Source organism: Equus asinus, chromosome 26, assembly GCF_041296235.1.
Source record: "Equus asinus isolate D_3611 breed Donkey chromosome 26, EquAss-T2T_v2, whole genome shotgun sequence".
Lineage (NCBI taxonomy): Eukaryota > Metazoa > Chordata > Mammalia > Perissodactyla > Equidae > Equus > Equus asinus.
Genome location: NC_091815.1, coordinates 40,113,503 through 40,140,955, shown reverse-complemented (window position 1 = coordinate 40,140,955; position 27,453 = coordinate 40,113,503). Strand labels below are relative to the sequence as shown.

The 27,453-nt window shown below is 49.7% G+C and overlaps 2 protein-coding genes across 22 annotated transcripts in view; one reads left to right on the top strand and one right to left on the bottom strand.

The window, feature by feature from the left end:
- The first annotated feature begins 1,620 nt into the window (after positions 1-1,620).
- Positions 1,621-8,410, top strand: ZNF835 (zinc finger protein 835). 10 transcript variants are annotated; one of them, XM_014866682.3, is made up of 4 exons: positions 1,621-1,919; positions 3,056-3,257; positions 3,435-3,524; positions 5,962-8,410. In XM_014866682.3, the coding sequence occupies exon 4, from the start codon at positions 6,007-6,009 to the stop codon at positions 7,630-7,632; it is 1,626 nt and encodes a 541-aa protein (XP_014722168.3). In that variant the 5' UTR covers positions 1,621-1,919; positions 3,056-3,257; positions 3,435-3,524; positions 5,962-6,006; the 3' UTR covers positions 7,633-8,410. The 10 variants fall into 10 exon arrangements, with proteins under 10 accessions (XP_014722168.3, XP_014722169.3, XP_044615199.2 ...); XM_070499570.1 differs by having other exon boundaries at positions 1,632-1,973; XM_044759265.2 differs by having other exon boundaries at positions 1,644-1,919; positions 3,056-3,145.
- A 3,634-nt stretch (positions 8,411-12,044) lies between these two features.
- SMIM17 (small integral membrane protein 17) overlaps positions 12,045-27,453 on the bottom strand; it is a 29,735-nt gene continuing 14,326 nt past the window's right edge. For 7 of the 12 annotated variants that reach the window (XM_044759287.2, XM_070499598.1, XM_070499599.1 and 4 more), the window contains 3 exons: positions 22,230-22,490; positions 19,869-19,945; positions 12,045-13,843 (listed from right to left, as the gene is read on the bottom strand). In XM_044759287.2, the coding sequence (XP_044615222.2) occupies positions 13,733-13,843; positions 19,869-19,945; positions 22,230-22,392 (351 nt within the window). In that variant the 5' untranslated portion in view covers positions 22,393-22,490 and the 3' untranslated portion in view covers positions 12,045-13,732. The remainder of the gene's footprint in view (positions 13,844-19,868; positions 19,946-22,229; positions 22,491-27,453) is intronic. The other 5 variants (XM_070499604.1, XM_070499602.1, XM_070499605.1 and 2 more) reach the window with 2 other exon arrangements.

Genomic DNA, 27,453 nt, shown 5'->3' with positions numbered 1-27,453 from the left:
CCCCTCCACTCAGCGGTCTGCTCCTGGATCGCTCCTCTTGAAGCCCTGAACCACCATGTAGAAGTCCTACCACTCCGAGCCCACTGTGCCCAAGCTGGCCACACGGAGATGTCCGGCCGGCCCCAACAGCCACCATGTGGAGAAGAGCCCAGATCCCAGACCAACGGCCCCGATTGAGTCATCCAGCCATCTCCAACTGTCCAAGCCACCCCAGAGGACACCCCACCATGGAGCAGGGATGAAGCCCTCCCGCTGTGTCCCGCCTGTCTTTCTAAAGCACAGAATAATGAAACAAGCAGAACAGAATGTTTTTCCACGTGATAGGCCTGAGTACAAGGGTCCTTTCCTCTGTTTGAATAACTCCTGCTTCTTATTTCCCGGGGTAGGGTGGGGGGATGGAAGCTTCTTAGTGATCAAAAATGCTGCAGTTTTCTGAACTCCCAACATGGGTTGTAAAGAATATGTGAGCAATATTTTAAAAATACAGTCATGCATCGCTTAACAACAGTGCTGCGTTCTGAGAAATGCATGGCTAGGCGATTCCGTCGTTGTGCAAACATCATGCAGTGTCCTTACACAAACCCCGATAGTACAGCCCACTACCCACCGGGGCTCCGTGGTGCTAATCTTATGGGACCACCGTCATATGTGCGGCCTGTTCCTGACTGAAACGTTCTATAGCACATGACTATATTCAGATGTAAACCTAAACCAGAAAAAAAAACTTCGGTGGCTTAAACCCACAATCCTTTCTTCTCACACTCATGGGTCTGTGGATTCGCCGGGAGGCCCTGCTCCAGGAGTCCCAGGCTTGGAGACACACTGGGCATGTTCTCACCATGACGAGGCCAGAAGCTTCCAGAAGGATGAGGGGAAACACACGTCTCTTGAGATCTACATATAAAATAAAAATTTGCCGTGTAAAGAAAGTGTGTGTGGTGGTTTAACGAGGAACCTGGGGGAACATGAAATCATGTGTCTCACAAGGAAGGGTGTGTTGGTTTTGGTGAGATACATTTATCTTCCACTCTGTGTTCATGTTTCTCTGCTTTCCCAATTATCAAAAAAATCTTTTTTGCCCATTTTTCTAATGGCCAAGGAAAGAATTTATGAAAGTTAACAAGATTCCATCATAGGAAGCATCTCGTAGGAAACTGGCCAATAGTAAATCCTATGTACATGTGAGCTATTATACTCATTTGCCCAAGTCAGTGGATTTGTCATCTTTGCTCTGGATTGGAATTACATCAAATTCCTGAGACAGACGATTTCCATGAATTAACGGTGAACTGTGGCTTGCAAACCCCAGCTCCCATCCTTTCTGTGCTGTGTGGCCTGGGGTAAGTAATTTAGCCTCTCTGATCCTTAGATTCTTTTTTTCTAAGCTTATGGACTCTGCCCCGCCCCTTGAGGCAGAAGAGTCCCGCCCCTATGTTGCTGGCCCCGCCCACCGCTCCCCTGGCGGACACACCCAGGCCCCGCCCCCAGCCGTCCCGCCCTCCTCGCTCTGGTTGCTGGGACCCGTCGTCCCATTGCGTGAAGGCGCAAGGCCTTCTGGGAGTTGCAGTTTCGGTGACCCAGGAGCTGCGGGCCTGAGCGGCGGCGCCCGAGGGGCGCGATGCCTTCTGGGAGTTGTAGTTCTTGGGAGCCGCCCGCGGGCCGTAACTCTGCCGGCGCGTACGCGCAGTCCGCGCCGGCCTGGCGCTTGGGCCTGTCTGCGGTGGGCTCATCCTTGATCTGTGCGGATGGCACATTCGCGCCTCCACGGGACGAGGGGTCACCGGGGATCGGCGAGGGCCCGGTAGGGCCGGAGACCGAGGAGAATCTGACCCGTGCCCACAATGCTGGCAGGAGCCGCTCCGGGCCTTCAAAGCCGTTCCGGAGGCGAGGGCGCCCGTGTGTGGCGTGCGCATGCGCGAGTGAGTGTGCGCAAGTGTGTCTGTGTATGTTCATGATCCCAGCGGCGTGTGCATGTGAGTCCCGCCCCGCGTGTCACCGTGTTTGCATGTGCATGCCCGTGCAACTGTGCATGTGACGCTGAGTGTGAGTCCATCCCCGCATGTTGGCTTGTTGGTGACTCCATCAGTTTGTGCCCTCGCTAGTGTGTTACTTGTTCATGCGACTCAGTGTGTGAGACTGCCCCACGTGTCACTGAGTGTTTGCACGTGCCTGACCCCGGCGGCGTGTGCCCAGGAAGGGGAAGTAGTATGCATAACTGAGCATGTGTCTGTGCATTTGGGGACCTCTGCCCATGTGTGACTTGGGGCATGTGTGGAATTCTCCTGGGTGTGAGGTGTGCGATGAGACGTGTGTGTGTCTGGGTGTGCAGCTGTGTAGGATGGGCCTGCCAGCATGGAGCTGGCGGCCTGGGTGTGCCAGTGTCATTCTGTGTGTGCCTGAGCATGACTGTGTGTGTGGAGGGCCGTGCAGGTTGTGACAGGATGTGTTTGTGAGAGACACCGTGCAGGTATGGCGTCGCTGTGTGTGTGCTTCTGTGCATGGGGAGATCCTGCACACATGTGACTCTGAGCACATGCAAAGCTCTGCCCAGTGCATGTGACTGTGTGTGTTGGGGTGCACCATGGTGGTGATATCCCAGTGCGTTACCTGCCTGTGTGAAGCAGGGTGGTGTTGTGACCTTGTTGTGTGTGCAGCTGCGTGTGCCCAAGACCCTGTGTGAATGCACAAGGGTGACTATAGGTGTGCTTGGAGCCACGAGGGTGTGCGAGTCTGCCTGTCTCCTTGTGTGTGGGGAGGACTGTGTACCACAACAGAAGGGTGTGTGTGGCAGGGCGGGGGTGGTGTAACTGCCCCCCAAAGTGTGCTTGCATGTGACTCTGTGTGTGTGTCTGTGTGTGACGTGACGTGGGTGTCTGCCTCTGAGCGTGTCTGTGTCTCTTTGGCTGCCTCTTTGCGTGTGTGACCATCCTGGGTTCTCCCCGCCCTGAATCCACCTACCCTTCCCCCACACAGAAAAAACGTCCTGCGTTTTGCTCCGTGCACCTGCATCTACCCCACCATCTTCCTTCATGGTCCCTGTTTCTTTCTCCTACAGATGCCAACTGGACCCACTGAGGCACAGTGGCCAGAGTGGGGACCACAGCCTGAGTGACATGGACAGGACCTGATGCTCCCGAGACCACAAGTGGGTACCACTGCCTGCTCTGGGGACCCAGCCAGGCCTGACGGGGCTGAGGGCTGCCTGTGGACGGGGACTCCCATCAGCAGAGTTCCGCTGCACAAGACCCTGCACGACGGTCTGACCCTCCCCCCACCACACTTAAGGGCCCTGCTCTCCGCCTCGGTTGCTCTGGTCCAGCCCCCCAACCCCGGCCTTGTACTTTTCCTCTCTGACCCCAGTCATGGTCTTGCCCAAGGACCCTTGCACCTGCTGTGCTTGCAGCCCAGAACACTCACTCCATCACTTCCATCAGGTCTGCGCTCAGAAGTCTCCTTCTCAGTGAGGCCTGTGCTGGGGGAAGAGCATTCCAGGCAGATGGAACAGCCGGTGCAAAGACCCTGAGGTAGGAATGTGCCTGGCACGTTTGTGGAACAGCGAGGAGGCCTGTGGGTGGAACAGGGCAAGCCCAGGGCAGGCGTGAGTGTTGTACAGGATGAGGTTGGAGAGGTGCCGTGCAGACTGGAAAGGAATGTGCTTTTGTGAAGCCATTAGTGTATTCAAGCCAGGGAGTGAGAGGAAGAGGGAGAAGTCTGGCAGCCTGGGCGTGGGCCCTGGCACTGCCGCGTCTGCGAGCCTCAGTGAGGAATAAATGAACTAATGCATGGCAAGAGCTTTAAGGATGCTGGGCACACAGCTCTGTTCCACAAGTGCTGGTGGTCATTGCTACTGTAATAACATCCTGTGTTGGCTTCAGAGTGGCCGAGACCAGCGCCTCTCAGACGTTCCTGTGCCCACGAATCCCCTGGGGCTCTTGTTGAAAAGCAGGTTCCAAGTCACCAGGCCTGGGGAGGGGCCCAAGCTCTGCATCTGTCACAGGCGATGCCCACGCTGCTAGTCCTCAGGCCAGGGCAGAGCAGCGAACTTTTGCCACATATGTTCATAATCCCTAAAAAATAAATGGCTTAGTTTTGCCTGTTTTTAGGCCTCAATAGCGTCATTCCTGATGAATTCTTGTGCATCTTTCCTTGTTTGCCGACACTGTGTATTTGAGGCTCTGAGCTGCCGCACTAGCTGACGGGCATTCGTGTCGTGCTGTGAGATGTTCCCTCGTGCGAACACACCCCCGTTTATTTGTCCATCCCTTTGCTAGTGGACGGTTGGATTGTTTCTAGTCTTCGGCAGTTACAGACAATCTCAGACAGGGCTGCTAGTGCACACATGTGCACGTTTCTCTTGCTCACATTCCAGAAGAGGTAATTATAGGGCCACAGCAGATGTGCGTCTTCAGTTTTCCTAGAAGATGCCAGCGGTCCTCCCAGGGCATCCTCCCCCCCAGTAGCAGATTATGCACGGAATGTGGGGGCTGCTTTTTCCTGTGTGTAGGGAGCAGACTGATTTCCTCTGGGAAAGAAAACCGTCTCTCTAGGCATGACGGTCAGCTTGGGCTGCCATAAGAAAATACTGATGCGGGGTCGGTGAGCCGAGGAGTCAAAAGAAAGATTTCTTAGACTCTCAAGATCTGGCAGTAGTGCTCTTTTATTTAGAGACTAGTGTGGAATAGCATGGGGACAGGACCCATGGGCAGTCAGAGCTTCTGCTGCCACCGCTTCTGCTGCCCCCGCTGGCATGGGGACAGGGCCCATGGGCAGGCAGAGCAGCTGCTGCTGCCCCCGCTGGCATGGGGACAGGACCCATGGGCAGGCAGAGCTGGTGTGTGGGGACAGGACCCACGGGCGGTCAGAGCTCCTGCTGCTGCCCCCGCTGGCATGGGGACAGGACCCATGGGCAGGCAGAGCTGGTGTGTGAGGACAAGACCCACAGGCAGTCAGAGTTCCTGCTGCTGCCCTGAGTTGAGGGTTAGGGCTAATTTTATAAGGCATGGGTACGTGACTTATTTTTACTGGAGAAAAGAAAAGATGATGTAAAAAGTCATTAAATGATTTCAGTGCAGATGGGGTCTGGTTATTGTGCGGTCATATAACTTTAGATACGAATCTAGCCATATAGATCGGCATGTAGGTGAGGATGCCCTGGGCTTCTCTCCCTGGGGCGGTCCTAATTCATACCATAAAAAAAGTCCACTGGGTCATATAGTTTGGCGTGTAGGCCAGGTCACCTTGGGCTTCTCTAGCTGGGGAAGCCTTAATCCACATCAATACCATAGACTGGGCGGCTTAAGTGACAGAATTTTATTTCCTTGAAGTTTAGGAGGCTGGAAGTCCAAGATCCGGGCGTTGGCACCGTCAGGGTCCTGGTTTGTGGCCCTCCGGCTGTGTCCTCACATGCTGGAGAGGGGGCTCTGCTGTCTGCCTTTTCTTCTGAGGACACTAACCCCATCCTGGGGCCCCACCCTCATGACTTCAGCTAAAGCTAATCACCTCCCAAAGGCCCCCTCTCCAAACACCAGCACTTTGGGGGCTTAGGGCTTCCACATATGAACTTGGGGGGCACCACTCGGGCCATAGCACACGTTACGAGGCTATCTTTAAGAGCTGACAGATTCATATTTTTTCCAGAGATCTTTAAAATTGTTTTCACTTCCGTTAAGTCAGTGGTTCTCAGCCAGGGACCGTTTTGCCCCCCAGGGGACACTTGCAATGTCTGGGGAAATTTTTGGTTGTCACCCTGGGGGTGGGGGTGGAGGTTGAGGGGAGAGTGCTACTGGCATCTGGAGTGTGGAGGCCCCGGATGCTGGTCAACATCCTGCGATGCACAGCCTGGCCCCACCACAAACAGTGACCTGACCCAGCTGTCACTAGCCCGGAGGTCAACACCCTGTGCTAAGCCTTTCCACCCTGTGACAAATGACAAAGCTGTTTGGTTTTTTTTCTTTCTTTCAGATCTGGTAGAGATGTGAAACCGAGGCAGCAGCTTGAGAAGCGGGGATGGAAGGACTCTTGACCGTGGGCGGCCCCCAGGAATCGGAGTTGGGAGAAACCTGGAAACACGGGGCTCAGCTCAAGGGCCGACACGAAAGCTGTTTGAAGCAAGAAGCCGAGGGCCACGAGGGGGACCCCACCGGGGCCGGCCTCCCGGAGCGCGATGAGCTGGGCGGAATCCCAGGAACCAGATTGAGACTCCCCACCCCCGAGGTGGGCAGCAGGCCCCAGAGGCGGGGGCCGCCCAGGAAGAGCCCCAAGCCGAAGACCACAGAGGCCAGCGAGGAGGAGCGCGGTGGCGGCCGTAGGAAGCTGTGGGAGTGCGAGGTCTGCGGCAAGGCCTTCAGCTACTGCTCGGCGTTCACACTGCACCGGAGAACGCACACCAGGGAGAAGCCGTTCGCCTGCAGCGAGTGCGGCAAGGCCTTCAGCCAGAGTGTCCACCTAACGCTGCACCGGCGTACGCACACTGGCGAGCGGCCCTATGCGTGCCCCGAGTGCGGCAAGGCCTTCAGCCAGGGCTCCTACCTGGCCTCGCACTGGCGCGTGCACACGGGCGAGCGGCCGCACCGCTGCGCCGACTGCGGCAAGGCCTTCGCGCGCCCCGCGCACCTGGCGCAGCACCGGCGCGTGCACACGGGCGAGCGGCCCTTCGCGTGCGTCCAGTGTGCCAAGGCCTTCGGCAGCCGCGCGGCCCTGCGCGAGCACCAGCGCATCCACACGGGCGAGAAGCCGTTCGCGTGCGCGCAGTGCCACAAGGCCTTCCGCTTCTCCTCGGCGCTGCTGCGCCACCAGCGCACCCACACGGCCGAGCGGCCCTATGCGTGCGGCCAGTGCGCCAAGGCCTTCACGCAGATCGCGCACCTGGCGCAGCACCGGCGCGTGCACACGGGCGAGAAGCCCTACACGTGCCCCGAGTGCGGCGCGCCCTTCAGCCAGAGCGCCTCGCTGGCCGAGCACCGGCGCATCCACACGGGCGAGAAGCCGTTCGCGTGCGCGCAGTGCGGGAAGGCCTTCACGCAGGTGTCGCACCTGAGCCAGCACCGGCGCGTGCACACGGGCGAGCGGCCCTACGCGTGCCAGGACTGCGGTCGCGCCTTCAGCAACCGCTCCCACCTCGTGCAGCACCACCTCGTGCACACGGGCGCCAAGCCCTACAAGTGCCTGGAGTGCGGCGCCGCCTTCAGCCACGTGTCCTCCCTCATCGAGCACCAGAAGATCCACACGGGCGAGAAGCCCTACCGCTGCGGGGACTGCGGCAAGGCCTTCGGCCAGGGCTCGTCGCTCACACTGCACCGGCGCACGCACACGGGCGAGCGGCCCTACGCGTGCCCCGAGTGCGGCAAGGCCTTCAGCAACCGCTCCTACCTGATCCAGCACCACATCGTGCACACCGGCGAGAAGCCCTACGAGTGCGGCGGCTGCGGCAAGGCCTTCAGCTTCTCCTCGGCCCTCATCCGACACCAGAGGACGCACGCCGACAAGAAGCCCTACTCATGCAGCCAGGGCCGGGAGGCCTTTGCCCAGCTGCCGCACCTCACCCGACACCTGAGCCCCCACCAGGAGGAGAAGCCGGTCGGCAGCAGCGACCTTGTGGACACCGCGCTGGACCAGCAGCAGAATAACGGCTGACGTTTACCAGGGCCTCCTTCTGCCAGGCACTCCTCTGAGCACTTTCACACCTCATTTCCAACCTCAAGGCACCAGGGGGAGATACCCATCGTCCCCATGTTGCCCGTGAGGAAACCAAGGCTCAGAGAAGCTCAGTGACTTGCCCGAGGTCACACAGGGAGGAAGTCACAGGGCTGGGACTGGACCCCACATCTGCCAGACTCCCCTCCAGCGCCTCCCTGGTTCAGAATTACAAATGTGACCCTCCAGAGTAGACCCAGAGACATCTCTGTGGGTCTCTGGCTGGCCTTTTAATTGATGTTATGATTGAGTCGGCATTTGTTCAATAAATGTAATTGAATAAAAGGTCCATCCCCCTTAGTGAGGTTCACATATTAACTAAGCAGGATCTGAAGGAGAAATGTGGATTCTCTAGGACTTAAGACAGTGCTTCTGACATCAGAGAAAATGAGTGGGAGAAATCATAGCAGGAATAGTTATTCTATGCATATATAAGCACATGTTTATACGAATGTTTGTTTCTATCATAAATATGCTATAAAGTTGTATAGTAGACAGTACACCGACGGTGCACGTGGCATGCAGTTTTCCATCCTGCTTTTGTTCACTCGTATTCTGAGGCACCCTGGTTCGTTAGGCAAGGGGATGGGCATTCTCCTTTCGCAACGTTTGGATCTGAGGTCTCTTAGGTAATAGAATCACTTATGATTGTTCTGATCTTCTTGCTGAGGTTTCTTTGGCTCCAGAAAAAAAATCAATGAAAAATATTTTTCAATTATGAGTTAAGAACACCTTTCTTACAAGGTTGACTGACAAATTGTCCTGTGTCATAGGACAACACAGCCCCTTCCGCATAAAAAAGAATTCCCCGTGTTTTAAAAAAAGTTTGTTGTGGTTTTTCAATTATACAGAAAAGTGTGAAGTACAATAAACACCCATACATCCACCTAGATTCAATGCCTTTAAAAAAAATAATTTTAATAAATACCTATACAAATTTTTAAGTATCAAAAGTTACCATATTTTACAATATATATTTGCTTTTAAAAATAGGTCATGAAAATACGTATGTATATTTTCCTGGTCTATTTCAAAGTAAACTACAGACGTAATCTCACCTCACTGCTGGTGCATCTCTAAGAAAAAGAAAATATCTTCTATGGAACCACAATACCAGTATCACACCTAACGAAATTAATAACTTCTTAACATCCAGTGTCCAATCCATACTCAGATTTCCTTGCCTTTCCAAAAAAGTTTGAAGAAGTGACAACCTATCAGAAAATGATGTGCCAAGCCTTGAAAATAACACAACTGATCTTTAATATAACTGTGAATAGTCGGGGGGAAGCTAAGACCTGCAGTGGGGAGAGACAGACACATCTGCCTCCCTGCCCACGAGCTCCCTCAACGCAGCCCTCCCAAGGGAGCTGGTGAGGGGCCTGGGAGAAGACAATCCGTCTGCGTGTTTCACTTCTGGCATCACGTGCACAGGCCTTGGCACACAGTAGGTCCTCAGGAAATGTCAGGTGAAGGAATGAATAAGTGAAAAACCTCTGACCTGGCTCTGGCGTCCTGCAGGGTCAGAAACCACAGTGTCTGAGTCTTCCCTGTGCTCCAGACATCACCTAGGCCACAACACCCAATAGGTCCTCAGGAAGCGCCCGGTGACTGAATGGCTTATCGTACATCTCCAGCCCTGGGAGGCATTCAGGGTCAGGGACCACACAGTTGGTGCTCCCTGGGCTCCAGACGTTGCCGAGCTCAAGCCTCAGCACACAGTAGGTCCTCAAGAAATACCGAGTGACTGAGTGAATACATAGTTGAACATGCCCAGCCCCAGCCCTAGAGCCCTTCAGGGTCGTGGACCACACAGTCTGGCTCCTCCCTCTGACCTTCGCCCAGACCGGGCCTCTGCATACAGTAGGTGCTCAGGGAATGCCGAGGGAACGGGTAAATGAGTGAAATGGGATCCTCGTTTACAGACGTGGGGCTGAGTTCAGCCACCCAAGACAGCAAGAAGGCAGGATCTCGACCGTGGAGAGCCTGGGGGTCAGCCCGGCTGTGGGCGGGACCGTGGGCGGGGCGTCGGTACCCCCAAACCTTCCGCCAAGACTGAGGGGGCCGGGTGGTCTAGTGCGCAGGCGCAGGGGGCTCGCACGCCCCGCCAAGCGCGCAGGTGCCGGGCTGTATTCTCCGGGAGCGGCGTCTTTGCGCTGCTCTGGCGCTGCTTCCCGTGTTGGCTTGTTGGCCGGCTGTGACCTCCTGTGCCTGCAGCGGAGCAGGGCTGGGAGGTGGGGTGTTTGTGACGAGAGTCTGCCCCGAGTCGCTCCTGCTGCAAGGGGAGCTGCGACCTGGAGGAGGAGAGAATCGACCCCCATGCAGCCCGCAGCCCCCGAGGAAGCGGCAGTTTGTTTGTAGTCCCCCCCTGCTGAGGGCAGAGCGGAGCACCGAGAGCTGAGTCTGCCCTGAGTCTCTCCAGCTGTGGAAGGAGCTGAGCCCCTGGAGGCGGAGTTGTCAAAAATATTTGTTTCCGAATTTTTGAAAGTTAGGGATTACAGATAACGTAAAGAAGAAAAGGAATTGGCATTCCGTGAACGCCACAGCCCAGGATGCTGAAGCTGCTTCCTGGTGACGGCGTGAGGCAGTCCCAGCAACCCGAAACCACTCCCGCAATCGGAAGTGCAGATCCTGGGAGTCGGCGCGGTTTCAAGATGAGAATTACAAGCTGTGGGCCACGTGGCGGGCCCGACAGGCGCCCGGGTTATTTCCCTCTGATTTCAGATTTGCCATATTTGCCACCTTATTTCACATATTTCCTCCTCCTGGATGTTTACCAAATACTGTTTGCAGATACTACCTTAGGGCCAACCTGTCCTGTTCTAGGAGGGGCGGAGCATCTTTAAGTGCGTGGGGGAGGGAGCAGAAAAGGTGGGCCCCGCAAGCTGATGTGGGTGTGCGGGGAGTTCGGGGAGACAGAGGCTGAACTTGAACTCCACAACCCCCTCCCCCAACTCCACGTTCCCAGGACTTAGACCATCCAGGGAGAGTCACCAGAGGAGGAGGAACGGCCCTTGAGGACGCCAGATAAGAACAGCATTAAACCGGTATTTGTCAGATACTGATACAGGCTGTAAAGACAAGTGGAGAATTACCTGCAGAGGGAGGTGCTACTCGAGGGTGGTCAGGGGAGGCCTCTCTAAGGAAGCAACACTGGAGCGGAGAGCTGAAGGAGGTGAGGGAGCCATGTGAGCTTCTGGGGGAAGAGCATTCCTGGCAGAGGTATATTCCAGAGCCAGTGCAAACGTCCTGAGGCAGGCACATGATGATCTTGTTAGAGAAACAGCAAGGAGGCCAGTGTGGCTGGAGTTGAGGGAGGGAGAGTGGGAGGAATGGAAACTAGGCCAGTTCTTGTGGGGCTGGACAGCCGTTGTGAGAACTTGGGTTGTTACCCACTGAAGTAGGTGGATTATGAATGGTCTTAACCATGGTTTAAAGGGATCTGTCTGCCTGTGAGGTTCCTGGGACATGATAGAGCCCAAATGAATGACTACTGCTAATATGATTTTTGTCACTATCCTGATTGTTGTCAACATCCCACAGATTTGATTAAGACGCGGCACTGTCTGAGCCAATCACAGCCCTGTCAGCCCCTCTGGCCTGGACATCAAGGACGAGGATGGTCTCCACAGCTGTCTCCCTGTCTCCACCTTTGCCCTGCCATAGGCCATCCTCCGCCATTCCTCCAACAGCGTGTTCCTTCCTCGGGCCTCTCTTGGTCCCTGATCTCAACACCCAGGTCCCTGCAGCAGAGCAGCGATGGGAGGTGGGGTGTGTGAGGAGACTCTGCCCTGAGTTCCACTTTGCCACGTGGAAGAGGTGATCATGGGGTGGTGGTCAGCATCCCCCCAGCCATGTGGAGGAGAGGGACATCACCCCCAAAAGGGAGTGTAACTGTGAGGTCAATGGAGAGGACCGGGAACCAGCCATAAATTAAGCCAATTTCATCCCAAACTTTGGTGTAACATGAACCAACAATTAACCTCTTTGCTTATTTGAATTGAGCTTCTCTTATTTGCAACTGATAAAAGCCTAACAAATGTAACAGCTGAGGCTTGTATTCCTCTCTCTGAAGGGCCAGTTGTGGCTTGTTGGATGCAATCAGCCCGAGTGAGGATGGAGAAAGAGACAATCCCCTATTTTGCCCTGCCCTCACTTCTCCAGCAAACTTAGGAGGGGCCATGGTAAGTCCTATTAAAACAAAATGACACAAAGAGTCTAAAAAGATATGCACACAGAGGAATTTTAAAAGAGCAGGATGGAAATATCAACCAGTATGAGACGGTAAAATTTAAGGAAAAGGATTAGATTGGTTAAAGACGATCATTTTATATTTGACAAAGGATTCAGAATCAGGTTTTAACCAACATTTATTGAGTGCCACTCTATACCTGGCACTGTGCTTGGTGTTTACATATGTTATTTGATCGCAAAGACATAACAGTACTGTCCTTATATGCATCAAGTTACACAGTAGGGAATATGTAAAGCAAGGATTATAAAAATATATTGACAAACAATTGCACTCACAGATTTTCACATAAGCTTACTGGGTTTTGACAAACAGGGTAGGCCAAAATTAAAAAACACAGGAATCTGAGCAACATAATTGACATGTGAGATGATTAATGGACATGTAGAGTTTTGAATTCTACAGACAGAAAATACATATTCATCTTAAATGTCTATGAAACAAGTGCAAACACAGGCCATGTTCTAGTCCACAATAAAAGCTTTTAAAAAGGTTTTGGAAGCAGATATGTTGTAGGCCCCATTCTCTGTTCACAGTGCAGTAAAGAAAACTTTTTAAATAAACCGGATCGCTGAGTTTCCAAGCACTCTTTAGAAACAGTACAATATAGTATTTGGACAACAACATAAACAGGAACATGAACTATCAAACGTAAAGATGTGCACAAGGCTATAACCAGAAGTACATTTATCTATTAACTATACTGTTATTGCAAATAATTTTGTAGGAAAGAGAATATAAATCAATTAAGTACTCAAAAATTGAGACAAGGAAGAAATGACTAAAAAATAACCAGTCTACACTAAAGAAAAACAGATTACAAACTAGAGAAATAATGGACGTAAATTAATCTGAATGCTGGCTCTTCAGAAAAATAATAATAAACTAGATAAACATTTGACAAATCTAATAATGGGTAAACCACAAACAGAAGTCGAAAGGAAGAAAGGGGATAGGACAAAATAAAGAGGATATTTTGTTTAATGATAAAATAGTATGCATAATTAAGCTAATAATCTGAAAAGGTCAATAAAAAGAATATTCTAGAGGATAAAAGAACACTATAAATCATCAAAATTGATGAAGTGAAAAATATTAATAAGCTGATAACATGGAAAGAAACTGAGAAAGCCATGCAAGAATTAGCTGAAACTTCCCCTCCATATAGGACCTGATTACTGGTAAATTCTTTCAAAATGTCAAGGAATTGATGCTTCTCAAGCTAGAGAAACCATTCAAAAGCATAGAAAAGGCTAAAAGTTACTTAAGTCCTCCTAAGATGCGATCTTAGCCATGATACCAAAACTTGACAAAGATAGCACCAATCTTGCATATGAAAATAGAGGCGAGAATCCCACACAAAATATCAAGAAACAGAATTCAGTATCTGAAAAGACTGGTGCACAACAATCCTAAGAATGCAAAGATGACTTGATATGAAGAATCTACCAGATTTCATCCATCCTAAATTGTGCGTTTTTTTCTCCTTCTCTGAAGGCAGGTCAGGATGCATCTTCTAGTTGGTAACATCTTACAATTAAGCAGCATCTTTTACTTTCTCAGTGGTATATAAAATAATAGGTGTTTTGCAATCGATGGTGTCTTAAGTTCCATGAAATACAGTAATGCAAAACCTCACGCCAAAGGTTAAATACAAAATAAAAATCATCTTGATGGATGTTTTAAAAGGTATTTGATAATATCCAATACCCATTCCTGAATTTTAACCAGGACACTTCCTCAACATGACACAGGGCATCTATTTTGACACAATAGCCACCATTATAGTTAAATGTGAAACATCATAGGCATTCCCGTTAAAACCAGGAACAAAAAAAGGACACACACGACCAAGACGATGGTCGTTTGCTGTGGAGCTTTTGGCCACTCCACAAAGCCCTGAAATAGAAAAAAGAAGAGAAAGTATAAATACTGGGAAGGGAGGGGCCACCATTGTTACCTGCAAGAAAATGATCTGGATTATAGGACCGGGAATGAAACAGCACATCAACTGAAAAGCTATTTGAATTAAAAACTGCAATGAAGTGACTAGATATAATATAAAGTAAGAAATAGACCTATGACCTAGAAGAGGAAATATCATAGCAATGGTAGATGTGATTTCAAAATGATATATAGTCTCCCACTTTTAAATACCATACATCCTCCGATGACTCTCGTGTGTGTGTGTGTGTGTGTGTGTGTGTGTGTGTGTGTATTTCTTGACCCAACCCCTGTCCTAAATTCTTGAATTATAAATTTCACTATCTGCTTGCTGTCTCCTCTTGGATTCCTGCTGGGCATCTTAAACTTTACATGTCCAGAATCTCCCACCCGAAGAAAGCTCCTCGTGCAGTTTCCCCATGTCTCTCCCCAGGCCCTTCCAGGCCTCCAGCTGTGGCTCCTTGACTCCTCTCTCTCAACACCCGCATCAGCAAATGCTTTGTATCTTCAAAATACATCCAGCAGCTGAGCCTTTCCAGCCTCTCCCCTATCACCACCCTGGTCAAAGCCACCACCATCCTTGTTTCTTATCTCAATGCTACCGCCACCCCCAGCTTCCTCTCCGTGGCTCAGCCATGGTGTTCCTACCAAGGGCTGAGCTCGCTCTGCCCCAGCCACTCTCGCCTCCAAGCCTTTGCATTACGGATTCCTCTGCCTGCCTGGAACGCCTTTCCCCCCAGATATCCTCAAGGCTTTGTCCATCATATCTTCCCTCTCTCAGTTTAAACATCAGTTCCTTAGAAAACCCTTCACACACTACTCTATTTAGAACAGCACACCCTGACACCTTCCCCCAGAAGACCCCAGCACTACCCCTGGCCCTTACTCAACTTTTGTTTTCTCCTGGCCCAAGGAGGGCAAAGACTTTGGTTTGCTCATGGCTGTATCCCTGTGCCTGACACAGAGTATAAGCTTGTAAATATTTGTCGAATGAATGAATAGAAAGCCATACCATGATGAAGGGTGGGAAGACAAACTTTTAACAGTGGCAATTCTCCAAATTAGCATTGAGTTTAGTGCAATTGCTATTAAAACATCGTGGAGATTTTGGGAATGGACATGACATAATGAGTTATCTGGAAAACTAGGCAGTGGTGAACCTAAAAAAAATCCTGTAAAAGAAGAGAAATGGAGGGACACATACTACAAGATGCTGGAGCATATTACAAATCATGGATGGAATTCACGTCTCCAGTCTTTGGAAAAGAACCAATTCCTCCCTCTAGCCTGCTCTCCGCTGTGGATGCCATCTCATTTCAAACCTCCCTTTCACGTCCTGGAGGGAAGAACCCACATCAGCAGCTCCCAAGCCTGGCAGAGCATCCAAAACCTCTGGAGGGTTTTCCAAGTATCTTGGGCTCCACTCTTGGAGTCTCTGATTCGGTGGCTCTCGGGTAGGACCAGAGAATGTGGGTTTCTATAAAGTTCCTCATAATCCATGCTACAGAAAATTAGGCCAACTGGACAAATATTCATTCTCCTGTGGCGACAGCAACAATGACAACCTAACAGTTCACCAGCTGAGGACATGGGTGAAGAACCATACTATAGAATATTCAGCAGCTGTAAAAAGTAAATTTAAAAAAGAATGAAAGTGATCAACATATATCCATATGGAAAGCTATCCAGAATATATTGGTGAAAACACCAAATGGCAGAATAATAATTTTGCTATATTCTCCTTTGGGGGGCAGGTTAGGAAATACACGTAGTTTGCCGTAGGATTCTATTTAGGTGAAGTTCAACAACAGGCAAAACTAATCTCTGTGAGCAGAAATTAGAATGCAGTTGTCTCCAGGGCAGGGGAGGGAGAGAGACTGGAAAGAAAGATGAGGGAATTGTCGATGCTGACAGCAGCGCTCAGCGGCTTGATCAGGGTGTTGGTTACACGGGCACGTATGTGTGTCAACACTCACTGACCTGTGCAGTTTATTGGAAATGCCTATGCCTCAATTTTAAAAAGCAGAGTATAAAGTTAAGGAAATGTCATAAGTACAGGTCATCTGAAACCCCCAATTTTACACACACAGCACTCCGCATGTCAGAGACCCGTCAGTCCCTCACTTGGTTCTCCTCTGTGTCTCCTCCGGCTGCTGTGGCTATTGGCTGCCAGCTCCATGGTCTGTGCTTATGTCTGTGGTGGCCCCCTTCTTCTAAGAAATGCCTTTTGCTAACGGGAGCCCCCTCCTTGGAGAATTTCCTAGGCTGTAACACATCCACAACCAGCGGTGTGGCGTAAAAGGCCTCCCCATTGGCTCAGAGGAGGACTGGGGTGCTAGTCACACTCCAGAGCTTATGTGGGATCAGGTTGAGGCGGGACTGCAGTTAAACCCATATATCTGCCTCACTCCTTCTCCCCCTTTCCAGCCTCCCTCACCCCCGACAGGTTCACCCGAGAGCACGCTCCCTCAATAAATGCCTTGCACAAAAATCCCAGCTCGGTCTCAGCTTCTAGGAAAAATACGCCTGAAGGATATAGGGCAGCTTTAGAAAACATTCTGTAGAAGTATGACATGCAAAGGGAAAATTGCACGCATCCTAAGTGTACAGCTTGATGAACCTTCAGAGAGGGAATGCCCCGTGTAACCAACACCCAGAACAAGAAGCAGCTCGTGACTAGCACCCCAAGATCCCCCCTCTCATGTTCCCTCCCTCCCTCCCTCATCTAAGCCACCGCAAAGGTCGTGCCTATCTCGATTTTAATGCTGTAGACACTTCTGCCTGTACAGCAGCTTTTACCAGGGTCATTTCTGGGTGTTGGTATTTCTTTTTTATCTCATACACTTAAACAAGGTTTGCATTTGTGACACATGCTGGTATCTTATGGGATGAGAGTGATGGGACTATTTCCTGCTCCCTGATTTCCTGTGGGGCCACAGAGGGGGAACTTCTGCCCTCTTGAGAATGTCAGAAAAGTAACTCCACTCATTCACTCACTCCTCCTGGTGAGAGGTGGAGGGACTCCGCTGACTAGCGGGATGGGGAGAGGCCCTCATCCCTCACCCTCAGTCCTCTCTTGGGATATCTTAGTGGTTAAGAGACATACTGGATTCAGATCCCAGCTCTACCACGCACAAGCTGAGTGACCTAGGGAAAGTTACTTTACCTCTCCGTGCCTTAGTTTCCCCATTTGTAAAATGGGATCAGGACAGATCCTACCTCAAGAACTGTTAAGAGAATCAAATAAATTGAGGTAGCCACGTGGTGAGGGCTGTGGGGCCTGGCAATTATTATTATGAAAGGTCTCTGGTCCCGGATGGCCTGATGTGCTTTCTTTTTTGGAAGGGGGCCACCTGCAGAAAGGAGGAGGCTCTGGCCATGCAGAAAGCTCAGCTGGGTCAGCATCTGACCATGAGGGGCACCCTCGCCCCACCCAAGTGTGTGTTCCGTCAATGGTGGTTGAATGAGCCGGGATGGGCTGAATGAGTGAACGAATGAATGATGTCACAGAGGCCTCTAGGCGCCTCCGCCTGCTCGAGTTTCCTTATCTAAAAGGGAGGGAGACCATGCTAATAACCTCACAGGGCTCATGAGCTAATAATGAGAGTTAGCGACTATCGGTTAATAAAGGAGTCAATAATGAGAAGACCTTAGAATTGCGTCAGGCTCCTAACACGCACGAGGTGAGTGGAGGCTCTCATCTGCATCATTCTCACCCATTTTTTTCCTAACTGGAGTTTCCTGATCGGCTCCTACACCTTCCCTTTCCCTCCGCCTCATCCAACCCCTTTCTTTCCACATGGGCTACGGTTTCTGTAGATCCTCAGATCCCTTCAGTGGCCTCCACCGCCTACGAGACACACCCAACCTCCATGACATGATTTCGGCAGCCAGAGGGGTCCTGTTGAAATGTAAGTTGAAATACGTCGCTCCCCTGTCCAGAGCACTCCTACAGCTCCCACCCTACTCAAGAGTAAAAGCCAAATTTCTACCATGGTAGACAAGACCCTACGTCGTACTCTATCGTCACCTCCATGACGTCGTCTCCAACTTCTCTCTCCCCCTCTTCTCCAGCCACGCTGACCCCCCTTCTTTCCTCACATGTGCCAGCCACACTCCTGCCTCAGGGCGTTTGCACCTGCTTTGCCCCTCTGCCCAGAACCTCCTCCCTCTAGATGTCTGCCAGTCTCACTCCTCCACCTCCTTCACATCTTTACTCCAATATCTTCCTTTCAGAGGGACTCCCCTGACAGTCTTCTTAAAATAGTAACACCCACCCTACTCTGTACTCCTGAAACCCCTTCCTGCTCTGTTTTTCTCCATGGCACTTATTCCCATCCAGTGTAATTTATAGTTTAGCTACTTATTTTGCTTATTTCAGTCAACATCAGTGACAGTAAGCCAAGTGAAGGCAGGCACCATTTCTACCCCATTCACTATTTACCCTCAGTGCCTTGAACACTGCCTGGTATGGAGTGGGGCTCAAAAAATGGTTGTGGAATGAATGAATGATCTCCTCCCAGCCAGATTTTCACGCACATCTCCCACTGCCCTCCCCTTAACTCCAACGTTCCTGCAAATGTGCCTTGCTATGTCATGTTTCCATGCCTTTGTACATGCTGTTCCTTTCACTTGACAGGAAGAAAATATGATTTTCCTCAGGAGTTTCCTCTCCTGCTCTGTTTGGGGAATTTTTGCTCATCCCTAAAATCCCAAGTCTGTTGTCTCCTTCTCTCTGGAACAGTCTAGAAGAAGCCTCTTGGCCCACAGAGTTAACTTCTTCCCCTTTGAGCCATCCCACAGCCATGAGCACTCATTTCTGCACTGTCATGGTTTGCCTCCCTTCCCCCACTGTGAGTCAATAAACATCTTTTCTGGCTTAAACCAACTTGAGTTGTATTTCTGACATATGATCCTCCGGTGCTGCTGAGAGCAGTTATGTGATTTTTCTGATACATAGATAAATTTATAAATAAAAGAACCACTGTTGTTATTTCACATATTGATGCCTTCTACCCTCAAGAGAAAACAGTAGGTCTCTAAATGCAAGGAATGTGCTTGATAATTCTGTTTGGTTTTACTCATAGTATTTGGATTAAAACCTAGTAGGTAGTTAGTGAATGGATGGATATATGGATGGATGATGGTTAAGTGGATGGACTAGTGGTGCATTGATGGATGGATCAATAAATGGGCTGGCAGATGGGTTGATGGGGGGTTGGATAGAGGTGGATGAAGGGATGAGTAGGCATACAGGTGCGTGAATAGCAGCCAAATCTTTACTATGGCCAATAGGGAGTAAATGGATGGATGGGAGGGTGGATAGATGAGTGGATAGACGGATGGGTGAGTGGGTGGGCTGAATGGATGAACTGATCGCATATGAATGCATGAGTGGATGAATACGCATATAGATAACTGAATAAATGGATGGATAGGATGGGTATATGGATGATTATGCAAATGAAAGTTTAGGTAGATGAATGAGCAGACAGATGAATGAATGGTTGGTGGATGTTTGAGGAGTAGAAGGATGGATGAGTGGATGGAGGGGTGAGTGGATAAATGGGAGGGTGAGTGGACGGGAGGGCCAATGGGTAGATGGATAAGTGGGTAGACAGATGAAGTGCATGGATGGATGGATGGTTGGAGGTGTGGATGGAATGGGTATGTGGATGAGTAGGCAAATGAAAGTTGGGTGGATGAATGAGTGGACATATGAATGAATGATTAATTTATGATAAATTAAGAGTTTGAGGGTATATGTGGATGGAGTTACATACACCACATGGAGACCCTTCATTCTGTGTCTGACTAAATACGAATAGGTCCTATTTCCCATGGGAGATCCTTTGGGGCTCACAAACCTGAACAGAATTTTGTGGGACAGGAAAATCCCATGCTGAGGAAGAGAATGTGACAACCCACTGAGATCTGCAGGGCAGAGCATTTGCAAAAGAGGAAAGAACCCCCAACTTACCTGGGAGCCCTCTGACTCATCATCTTCCTCCAAGGAGCTCCACTCCTGGGGACGCCCAGTCTCTTGAGAAGACAGGTCTGGGTGGGGGCGTGGAGGAGAAAGGAGCCATGAGTGAGTGACCAGGCCAGCTGGGGTGGACTCTGCTTGCTCTTCCCACCTGGCATCCTATCCCTTTTCTGCTATATCCTATCACACACACACACATTCTAGCCTATGTGGTTCGCGGGGGTGGAAAGAATACGAGATCTGAATTCTGATCCCGTTTCTATCACTGAGTACCAGGAAGACTTCAAGTGGGTCACCTGATGTGCTCCACCACCTGAGCCTCTGTTCCTTCCACTGTCAAATGGGTAAAATAGTTCCTCCTCTGTAGGCTTCCAGCAAAAACTAAGTGAGGGAGCAAAAGAAAAAACCACAGAATTAAACCGGGAAGATGGAGGGCTGATGGAGACTTCCTCAGCTTCAGCCACCGGTGGAGAAATCTCCCCACATTCAAACTTCGGCATCCTTCTCACTCCTAAACCCAGTAGAACTGGGAGGTCAGGCCAAAGATCGGCATTTCCCACCCTTCCTGCACCCAGGCCCTGCTAGGAGCCCCCAAACCTCCTCCTCACAGCCAGAGCTGGCATCCAGATTACCCATGCCTCTGCTCCAGACCTGCTTATCTCCTGTGGAAGAAAGAAGGACCCCGACCTTGTAGAAGGTCCAGCCCCCACTACTGTCTTTCAGGTGTCCACACCTCAGCAAATGGCACCACCCTTTGTCCAGCTGTTTGTGTCAAAACACCAGGAGTCATCCTTGACGTCTCTCTTGTCCTCCCCTCCCCCACGTCCATCAGCAAGAACTCTGATTCTCCCTAGCAAATGTGTCCTGAATCTCTCCTCTTATCTTGTGTCCACCACTACCACACCCAGCTGGGTCATCTCTCTCCTAGACAGTTGCAGGAGTCTCCTAACTGGGCTCCCAGCTTCCACCCTTGACCTCCTAACCCTGCAATTCATTCTCACTGCAGCTGGACTCAGTGGTTCCCAACCTCGGTGCTAGTAACATTTGGGGCTGCGTAATTCCTTGTGGTGGGGGTCTGTCCTGTACATTGTAGGATGTCTAGCAGCATTGCTGGCCTCTACCCACTAGATGGCAGGAGCATCTTCCTGGATATGACAACTTCAACTGTCTCCAGGCTTGGCCAAAAATCCCCAGGAGAGGGGCAGGGAGGGGAGGTGTAACATTGCCCCCAGTTGAGAACCACTCATTTAGAAGGATCTTTTTGAAATACAAATGAGATCTGTCTTTCTCCTCTTCAAAACCTTCCTAATATTCAAGTACCATACAAACTCCTAACCGCGGTCTGCAAGATGCCCTATCACTGGCCCCGGCTGATGTCTACCTTTTTTCCCTCTCCTCTCTGGCTCCATTCGCCACTCTCTCCTCGATCACAGCAAGCTTGCGGCCACTGCGGGGTCATTGAATGTGTAGCTCTGGCTACATGATGCTGTCCCCAGCTCTTGGAACAAGTCACACACTCTCCTGCTTCTCTCACCTTCCCTGACCACACTTAAGTCACTCTGCATTCATCCTCCTGTTTTACTGTCTTCATAGCTCTCATCGGACATACGTTTCTTTTCATTTCTCAACTTGTTAATTGCCTGTTTTCTCCACTAAACTCTGAGCTCCACTAGGGCCATCTTGTTCACTGTTAGATCCCTGGCCCTCAGCACATAGTAGGTGCTTGTGGTAGCTTTTTGCCCCAAATGGCCTCCAACTTGTTCATCACTCCCTATGTCCACACCCTTGGGCAACCCCCTCCCTCACTCAGTCTCAGCTTGACCATGTGGCTTACTTTGACCAATGGCCCTGAGCATTTGGGTTGCCAGTAGAGGCTAACAAAGTGATTTGGGACTTTCTCTCTCTTGCTGCTTGTAAGAACTCTGCAACCTCCCCCTGTGAGAATAAGCCTGGGCTAGCTTGCTGGGGACCCCTGGCCTGTCATCAGCACCATCAAGCCAGCCAGCAGCCGACACCAGCCAGACATGCAAGTAAGGTCATCTTAGACCAACCAGCTGCCCTGCTGGCTTACTGTGGCTACAATGTGGCTCATATGAGCAAACGCAGGCAAATGCAGCAGGAGAATTGTCCCCTGAGGCCACGTCACATTGCTGACCTGTAGAATCATGAGTGGAGAAGTGACTGTTGCTTTAAGCCACTAAGTTTTGGGGTGACTTGTTGCACAGCAAAAGCTGACTGATACAGGGCTCCATACATATTTGTTGAATGAATGAGTGAAAGAAGGAATGTTGTATCTTTCCCTAGGCTCTGACACGACCTTCTCCCCCACCTCCCATGGGACCCTGCCCCCCTCACCTTTCTCGTCAGTGTCACAGCTGGAGGCCCCAACCTCCACGGCCACCCAGTCTTTGGTGATGGAGGCGCGCTTCTCCCAGGCCCTGTTCTCCCGAGGCAGCAGCGTCTTGGTCCTCTCGGGCTCCAGCAGCCCCCGCAGTTGCTCAGGCCTGAGACCCTGCATCTCCCCAGGAGGTGGAACTTCCAAGGCAGGCGTCTTCTTCTCCACCCGTTCCAGGGTCCTGCTGGCTTCCCCGGAAAACAGGAGTCAGAACCTGAGGACTGACAGGCATTTAGTCACTCAACAAATATTTACAGAGTGCCAGCTGTGTGCCAGACATGATTTCTAGGTGCCAGAGATACAGCAGTGATCAAAACAAAGCTCCCTGGGGGCCGGCCCCGCGGCTGAGTGGTTAAGTTCACGCGCTGCACTTTGGTGGCCCAGGGTTCTGTGGGTTCAGATCCTGGGCGCAGACGTGGCATCGCTCATCAAGCCATGGTGAGGTGGCGTCCCACATAGCACAACCAGAGGCACTCACAACTATAGTATACAACTATGTACTGGGGGCGTTTAGGGAGAAGAAGAAGAAGAAAAAAAATGATTGGCAACAGATGTTAGCTCAGAAACAATCTTAAAAAAAAAAACGCTCCCTGCCCTGTTGGGGGCTTACATTCTAGTGGGAGGAGAGAGACATATAGCCTGTCAAATAGTGACAAGTGCTCTAGAGACAAGTGGAACAAGAATAAGGAGTTTCAAGGTGAGGGCCAGAGGTTAGCGTGTACTCACACACACTCGTTCCAAGCCACGAAGTATATAACCAGAAGTTTTTAGGAAGAGAGAGGACCCCAAGAATCCCTCTGGCTGCAGAATGACCCTAGTCTACCCACCAGCTCCCTGCAGCCCCGACTTTCTTCTGTTGTCATAAAAAAAGAAAAAGAAGCAGCATTTACCAGGTAGGGGTTAAAAAATCTAATTTAAATATTCTTTAATATTCTCATTCTATATCTTGTCAACCTGAAATTCGAGAGGTTGTTTGCAAGAAGCTATCTGAACTAAAATGACCTAGGATTATGTAACCCTTTACCTTGAGACTCAAAAGCTAGCTTTATGTTCTTGTTCTAGGATAGTGTATTATTACCAACCTTGCATGATATAACCCACTGACTGCACTTGTGAACAGTGATTTATTTTAAGGAGTAAATTCTCTTGATGTGAAAGAAAAAGCTTTGTAAGGGTTTTCGTCTTTGCTTAGGTTTATACAAATAGAAATTATTATATCAGATTGTAAAACCACTGGGCAGATACTCTGGGTTCAAAAAGAAGTTAACTCAACAATCAGATGCACATGGGACCATGTTTGGAGTCAGATTCAAAGACAGCTGCTGTGAAAAAAATTTTTTAAGACACTCAAGGAAATTTGATTCTGGTCTGGGTATTCAATGATATCAAGGTATTTTAATCGATTTTGTTGAGTGTGGAAATGGCCTTATAGATAGATACAAAAATGTCCATCTTATTTTTTTAGAGATCTTTTTGTAGTATGTAGGGGTAAATTGACGTGATGGCCAAAATTTGCTTTAAAATACTTCTGCAATGAGATAAAAAGAGATAGACAGGGCTGGCCCAGTCGCATAGTGGTGAAGTTCACGCGCTCTGGTTCAGCAGCCTGGGGTTCATGGGTTCGGATCCCGGGTGTGGACCTACACACCGCTCATCAAACCATGCTATGGAGTCATCCTACATATAAAGTAGAGGAAGATTGGCACAGATGGTTGCTCAGGGCCAATCTTCCTCACCAAAAAAAAGAAAAGAAGTAGACAAAAGGAGGTCAGAGCAAACAAGCAGATGATGATTGCTGAGCCTGGGGAGTGGAAAGATGCTGGCACATTGGTGCTATCTTTGTACCTGTGAGTATATATAAAACTTTTTCATAGTAGAAATTAACATATATGCTATGGGTATGCAGAATATGTTATTTTCTTCTACATTGCCAATCATCATGTAGGTCTTCCTTATGGGGGGAGGGTCTCACAGGCCCCGAAACTCAAATTTAAACTCATTTCCTCACATACCTCTGCTTATTCCCCTCCATCCCCAGCATGCCCTGCCCACTGGGTCCCTTGCTCTTAACCAGGGCTCCACTATCTTCCCGCCAATCTCTGCAGGGATCATCATCGACCTGCCCCCTCCTCATGCGCACACCCGATCAATCACTAAGTTCACCTGCTCTTGCCTCAGAAAATGCTGCCCCTGCTCTGCTTCTCGTCTGCTACCCTATGGTCCACTCTACCCTTGACCCCACTAATCCTGTCCCCTAATCTCACTCCCCAGTCCACCCCACCAGCTTCCTCCTCAAGACCTGCCCTGGTCAAAATGCTTTCAATGCTTCCATATGGGCAGACCCCCAGGTTCCCAACTGCCACAGTCTGGGACAACGCAGGGGGTGGTTTGGGACACACCCGGGACTAGACAACACTGAATCCCAGGGAGAGATGGTTTCCTCCTCTTCAGCACCCTTTGGAGCCTTCGGATCACCTCAAGGAGAAAGTCTCAGTGTGGCGCTAATACGCCTTTAACATCTCTCCCTGTCTCTCTCTCTCTCTCTCTCTCTCTCTCTCTCTCTCTTCCTGCTCAGGCAGGCAAAGTATCCAGCCAGGGTGTAAGGATATTGTTTTATTGTTTTACTTTGCCTATGTTTATTTTCATGGCTACCCTCAATAACTGTAAAAAGAACAAAACAAAAATAAAAAGTGATACCTGGCTTATCATTTATAACAAAGCTTCCCTTTGAAATTCATTGAGAGAGATTTTTAAAGTGAGCTGACTCACGTGCTGAGGGGAGTGTATATTGGCTCTACCACTTTGAAAACTATTTGGCAACATCTACGAGAGTGGAACACATACGTGCCCTTGAACCCAGCAATCGCACCCTGGACGCTCACCCAAGAGAAATGAAAAGCTATATCCACACAAACGCTTGTACCCAGATGTTGCTCTCAGCTGTATCTGTAATGCAAAGCTGTTCATATTCATAGTCAAAGCTACTCGTATTCATAACAAAAATGTGAGCAACCCAGATGCCTATCAACAAGAGAATAGAAAAGTAAACTGCAGTTTACTCATATAATGGAGTAGTATGTGGCAAACAAAGGAACAAACAAATGGATACATGCAACGACACAGACGAATCTGAAAACATATACATTAGACTGAACGAAAAAGCCAGACACAAAGGAGAAAATATAGAAGATTTCATTGATTTTTTTTAAAAAAAAGCCTGGCACAGGTGAAAGGAATCTATACTGATAGAGGTCAGAATGGGCTGCGGCCCTGGGAGGGGGCACAGGGAGCTTTCTTGGGGGTGCTGGAGATTTCTCCATCTGAATCTGAATGGGGACCCCATGGGTGAGGACATTAGTGCAAATTCACTGAGCTCTGCCTTCATTTAACTGGACACCATGCACATCATTTCATGTATTTTAGACCTCACTAGAAAAGAAAACTAAAAATACAAACTGTTTCAATTTCATGTAACTGTATTTGTGGTTTGTTGCACAAGTCAGTTTCAACATATATGTACATAAATGTTGGCTTTGGGAATTGCACATTGCATATATTTTTAAAGAAGATTCAGGTTTTTTATTTTCCAAATATTAAAATATTCAGGGATGAAAATCATATAGAAATGTCATTGGAAATCAAAAGCTTCTAAAATATAAGAACATTTCTAGGCTGACTTTTAAATGTGCATCTTTTCCTAAAAGCAATTCTCTCTCTGAAATAGCTGACTGCATAGTGGTAATTAGATTCTACACTGAGGGCTGAGCAGCCCCAGGACATTTGCAAGTTTCTATTCTGACTCTTTGCAGGCTTATTGGCTGGGACTAGGGTCCACGTTGTCGGTATTTTTTTGCACTGTTTGAACCCAGTTCTGCAGGACTGTCAGCACCATTGTGAGGTCTTTTATGTCTGACTTTTATGTCCTGACTTAAAAGAGCTCTTCGGGTATGTGTTAGTTTCCTATTGTTGCAGCAACAAGTTACCACAACTTTTGTGGCTTAAGATAATGCCAATTTATTACCCTACAGTTCTGTGGGTCAGAAGTCTGAAATGGGTCTCACTGGAATAAAACAAAGGTGTCCGCATGGCTGGGTTCCTTCTGGAGGCCAAAGGGAGGACCCATTTCCCTGCCTTTTCCAGCTTCTTGAGGGACATGCATCCCTTGGCTCGTGGTCCCTTCCTCCATCTTTAAAGCCAGCAACGGTCACGCGAGCCTTTCTCACACTGCATCCCTCCACATCTGACCCTCCGGACTCCCTCTTCCTCTTATAAGGACCCTCGTGATTACACTGTCCCTCCCCACCGAGAATCCAGACTCATCTCCTCGTCTCACATCAGCTGATTAGCAACCTTAATCTCACTTGCAACCAAAATCCCCGCTCCCCATGTCGCCACTGTATTCACAGGTGCTGGGGATGAGGACGTGCATCTTCAGGGAACCGTCATTCTTCCTACCACAGGTATAAAAATGAAGTTGCTAGAGGAAAAAAAGAGGGAGGTGATTTAAAGGAAAAAGTGTAGGTCAGTGCTAGAGAGGGTGGCTAGAATGAAGGAACAGTCACGAATGAGGAGAAAGAACAATGGAGTGTTGATAAGATGCTAACTGTTGCTAGCATGGGGAGTGGTTAAGGGCCTGGCAGGAACTTCCGCTCTCCCACGCATTAGCTGTGTGACCTGGGCAGGTCACTTTCACCTCTCTGAGCTTCAGTTTGCTCATCTGTAAAGTGGGGTGGTGATAATAACAGGCAGCTGCCTCAGAGTCATTGTGAGCTCTCTGCTGAGACAGCAGGGGGTTTCATACACAGGAAGTCCCTGATGAATGAGGAGCAAAAAGGTTTCTCCTCTTCCTGGCATGCCCTTGCTCTTCTGTGTTGGCTTCTGGAAATCCTGCTTCAAGGCTGAGCTGAGACATCACCTCCTGTGTGACGCTGTGAGTATTTGCCACCCATGAGTGTTTGAATGGAAACAACTTTTTTGAACTGTTTCTGAGCCAGAACTTTGTGCCAGATCTGTGCTAAGTACCAGGGATTCGAAGACGAATCTGACACCCTCAGCAGTTCCCATTCTCCTGGAGGAGGAAGATAAGTGAGCAGAGAGGAAGCAGCAGACAGAAACACTAGCAGTAAGGGTCTCAACTCAAATGCCTCCAGGTGTTCAGCAGATCATACAGATAAGATAGGGATA

Coding starts and splice junctions, on each gene's coding strand:
- ZNF835 (XM_014866683.3), top strand. CDS start 6,007: ATGGAAGGACTCTTGACCGTGGGCGGCCCCCAGGAATCGGAGTTGGGA.